The 4,671-nt window shown below is 33.8% G+C and overlaps 1 protein-coding gene across 1 annotated transcript in view; it reads left to right on the top strand.

The window, feature by feature from the left end:
* LOC107695856 (plexin-C1-like) overlaps nucleotides 1–4,671 on the top strand; it is a 22,134-nt gene that overhangs the window by 8,171 nt on the left and 9,292 nt on the right. Inside the window, exons 19-20 of the mRNA XM_016495935.1 lie at nucleotides 2,711–2,909; nucleotides 3,006–3,152. Of these exons, the coding sequence (XP_016351421.1) occupies nucleotides 2,711–2,909; nucleotides 3,006–3,152 (346 nt within the window). The remainder of the gene's footprint in view (nucleotides 1–2,710; nucleotides 2,910–3,005; nucleotides 3,153–4,671) is intronic.

The raw sequence follows: 4,671 nt of genomic DNA, 5'->3' as shown, positions 1-4,671 counted from the left end.
CCCGCGTCAAATCACGCTTCCGTGCGCGTCTTACAGACTGCAACTTACAATCGCAACTTCCTCGTGCTTATTCCGTTCGAGACGAATTTCACAAAATTGGTCAGCTCCCGACAGCATCAGGTGTTTTATTAATGGTGAGTATAATTATTTATTTATTTATTTCAATGAATTTAATCGATTAGATATCATAATATGTAGGCTATGATAGGCTATTATAAATCAGGTTGGTTTGTATTGGTGACATAATATGTAAATGATATGCGTGCGGCCCGCGAGACTTGCTCTTGGACCATAGTGCGGCCCAGTGGAAAAAAAAGGTTGAGAACCACTGGTTTAGATAAATCATTCAGAAGGGTTTGACCAAACTGTTAAACAAGGTTATTTACAAATCATCCAAACACCCGATTCATTTCTAATATTATGACTAAGTAGTATTAAATTGTAAAGAAATTACAGATCCATCTTTGAAATTTGATTGGTTAATAACTTTTGACAACGTTGAATTCAGGTGCGAAAATAATTAATATCTATAGCGCATAAGCACAGAGAGATTTGAGAGCGCACAGGACACAGTTTGAGTGAGAGGAGAGACACGTTTTAAGTGCGTGCACTCTCTCCGGGCGAGAGCAGCGTGTATCTGAGCGGTTTTGTGCGAGAGCAAGGGAAATCCGCGCGCGAGCGGAGATTGTATTAATGTGCTTTCGCGCTACAATAATGCGCTCACGACATTTGTCAGTAAAATAACGCCATAATACACAAAGTACTTTATTGGCTTGATGGTGTTAGATTGAATCTCATGGCAGGAATAATGCATTCAGTCTCTTACCTAGATCCTGTTAGAAGATATCCATTTTGTCTGGTATCCAAAACAAGTCAGGAGAGTTTTGTCTGATACCCAAAATCAGCAACACTGCATTTTGTCTGATACCCAAAACTGTACTAACTAGTGCTGTCAAACGATTAATTGCATCCAAAATAAAAGTTTTTGTTTACATAATATATGTATGTACTGTGTATATTTATGTATATATAAATACACACACATGCATGTATATATTTCAGAAAAATGTTATTTTTAAATATTAAATATATTTATTTATAATATAAATTATATGAATATAAATATAGACATGTAAATACATGAAAATATTTTCAAAATATATACTGTATGTGTGTGTATTTATATGTATAGTACATAATAAATATAGACAGAACACACACATATATTATGCAAACAAAAACTTTTATTCTGGATGCGTTTAATCGCGATTAATCGTTTGACAGCACGAGTACTAACTAAAAGTCTTCTATCAATCTGAGAGGAAGCCAGGGAGGACCAGGAAGCAGGAGATGAAGTTACGATGATAAAAATGAGCAGGGTTTATTGAGTAATCTTAGTTGTGTATATTTTAATGCTCAGACTTTATCTGAGCAGCACAAATCCAACAATTGTTATATCAAACTGCTTCAGAACGACATCTCAAAAAACCTTGAAATGGAGACATTCCCTCTTATCTCTTATTCATGAAGACAAATATTCCATGAAACACAACAATCATTTAGATAAAAGATTAAACAAAAAAAGTATTACGTTTTATAGACGATCAGTTTATTGAGTAATCTTAGTTGTGTATATTTTAATGCTCAGACTTTATCTGAGCAGCACAAATCCAACAATTGTTATATCAAACTGCTTCAGAACGACATCTCAAAAAACCTTGAAATGGAGACATTCCCTCTTATCTCTTATTCATGAAGACAAATATTCCATGAAACCCAACAATCATTTAGATAAAAGATTAAACAACAATAGCAAGCATTGCAAGGGCGAGAAAATAAGAAGTAATATAAAAATATAATAAAAATGGCATAAATAAAAAAAAAGTATTACGTTTTATAGACGATCAAATGCTAAATAATATAAAAGATTAATAATAAAACAAAATGAATTAAATGAAGAAAATAAAACACAAAAAGTTTTAGAGTACTTTATTGGCTTGAAAGTTTTATTTTGATTAGGTTAAAAAATAACTAAAAAATACAGCTAACTAACACAATAAAAACATGATAACAATAAAAAACATTTTTGTAATTTTCAAAAGGTTAGTTAGTTGTATTTTTTAAGTTATTTTTTAACCTAATCAAAATAACCCAACTGCAGTTTGATTGAGATTAACTGGAATGCACAATGAAAAAACATAATTTATGAAAATTGTTAAAAACGGAGTTTAACCAATTGTTTATCTATATTATAAAAAAACCTTGAAATGGAGACATTCCCTCTTATCTCTTATTCATGAAGACAAATATTCCATGAAACACAACAATCATTTAGATAAAAGATTAAACAAAAAAAGTATTACGTTTTATAGACGATCAAATGCTAAATAATATAAAAGATTAATAATAAAACAAAATGAATTAAATGAAGAAAATAAAACACAAAAAGTTTTAGAGTACTTTATTGGCTTGAAAGTTTTGCATAAAATATTTTATTTTTCAAAGCATCAATATTCAAAAATAAAATAAAATGAGCATAATACAAGAAATTGCAACATACTGTAAATATTACACAAAATAAATGAATGAATGAAGCTGTGGTTGGTTTCTATTTGCAGACAGATGCGTAACTGCCAGTAACACTACTTTTATACTTGCATTTCTTCTGTTCTTTATAACTTGTCTTTCTGTCTGTTCCTCTTCCTCTTAGATGTACAGTGGCATCTCTGTTGACTCTGGCCCTCCATGGAGACCTGCTTTATCTCACAGAGGTCATGGAGGACCTTCTGCAGAGTCTGATGGACCAGTCCAGCAATGCAAATCCCAAACTTCTCCTGCGCCGCACAGAGTCCATAGTGGAGAAGCTTCTTACCAACTGGATGTCCATCTGTCTGTATGGCTTCCTCAGGGTCCGTCCATACATCCACTCTGTTGTGGATTTAGAAAGCACATGTTCTCTTCAACTACTCATGTGTCCTCACAAATGTATAATGTTTCCTCCATAGGAATCAGTAGGACAGCCTCTCTTCCTGTTGGTGTCAGCTTTGACTCAGCAAATTTCGAAAGGGCCGGTGGATTCGGTGACTGAGAAAGCTCTGTACACTCTTAGCGAGGACTGGCTTCTCTGCCAAGCGCAGGACTTTGAGGCCTTGGTTAGTATTTCCTCTTTTACTGTCTCTTTTATGCAATGAGGAAGTGTTTGCAAAAACAAACAGTTATGCAAAGTACTAACTTTAGAAATACCTTTCTGTAATTTGCAAGCCACATTCACATAAAAAAAATTCCCCATTTTAATCAAAAACACCAAATATTTTCCTTCCCAAATGAACCGTTCAAAAGTTCGATGCAATTTTTTAAATTGTTTTTGAAAGAAGTCTCTTATGCTCCCGAAGGCTGCATTTATTTGATCTAAAACACAGTAAAAACAGTAATTTTGTAAAATATGATTACAATTTAAAATAACTGATTTCTATTTTAATATATTTTAAAATGTAATTTATTCCTGTGATTATATATCTTTGTTAAAACCGTGACATTTGATACAGAACTCTTTGATGAACGGAAAGTTCAAAAGAGCAGAAGTTTCTTGCTAGCTGTGTACATTTTAAACCTCTTGCATTAGATGCTCAGAAGCTTCTGCTTTTTCTGTTGCCGTCATGTCCATCCTTAAACCACAGGAAGGCATCCTGTAGCTTCGTTGCGCAACATTTCTTGCACAAGTGCTTCAGGCATAATTTTCTGACTGTTGTGCTTCTTTCTTACATGTGTATGAGCCATTGTTAAAAGGATAGTCATTTACTAATAGTTGTTCCAAACGTGTTTGAATTCTTTCCTCTGTGGAACATCAACGAAGATATTTTGAAGAATGTTGGTAACCAAAAGGCTGCTGGTCCCCATTGATTTCCATAGTATGGAAAAAATATTGAAGTCTATTTGGGCCAGAAACTGGTTGATTGCCCACATTTTTCAAAATATCTTCTTTTCTGTTTGGCAGAAGAAAGAAATTCATACAGATTTGGGACAAATTGAGGGTGGGAAAATGATGACAGAATTTTCATTTTTGGGTGAACTGACGTAATCTTTAATGTTGGGCTATAGAGAATTATCATTTTTTCCCATCATTTTTTGTTCCTGATTCCTTCCTGATGGGCAATTCTCATATTGAGTGTGGTTGGATGGTTGGTTTCTAGCAGTTTTTTTCTCATAAACACACTTGTGTGGACAAGAAAACCGGAAAGATTAATGATAGTTTGTGGACAGAATCATGTGACAAGGCCATCTTCCCCCCAAAATCACTAGCAGGCTCTCACGGTTAGACTAGTGTGACCGTTGTGCTTCTGCATTTTGCTTTCTGCAGTGATATCAGTCCTGCACAAGCCTTCCTCTCACAAAACTGGACTGTACCTGTATTGCCAAGCCAGTAAATGCCATTTCTCCAAAGGAAGATATTTGTGTCAGAAGATGGTCTTACTCATAGTTTAAAATTGTATTCTGCTGCTTTACAGGAAATTACAGTGGCAAAAAAAGATGTATTTAAACTGCATAGTCTTATGCAATTGTGCATTTTTTTAAAACGGCCATTCTAAGTAATTTAAGTCGATAAAGTATTTTTACAAATCTGACTCAATGTTATATATGAAGAGTTCATTTGCAAAAACAGATAACTCCGTT

This window comes from Sinocyclocheilus anshuiensis, unplaced genomic scaffold (assembly GCF_001515605.1).
Source record: "Sinocyclocheilus anshuiensis isolate Anshui unplaced genomic scaffold, SAMN03320099.WGS_v1.1 scaffold538, whole genome shotgun sequence".
NCBI classification, from domain to species: Eukaryota; Metazoa; Chordata; class Actinopteri; order Cypriniformes; family Cyprinidae; genus Sinocyclocheilus; species Sinocyclocheilus anshuiensis.
This window is presented reverse-complemented; position numbering and strand designations above follow the sequence as displayed.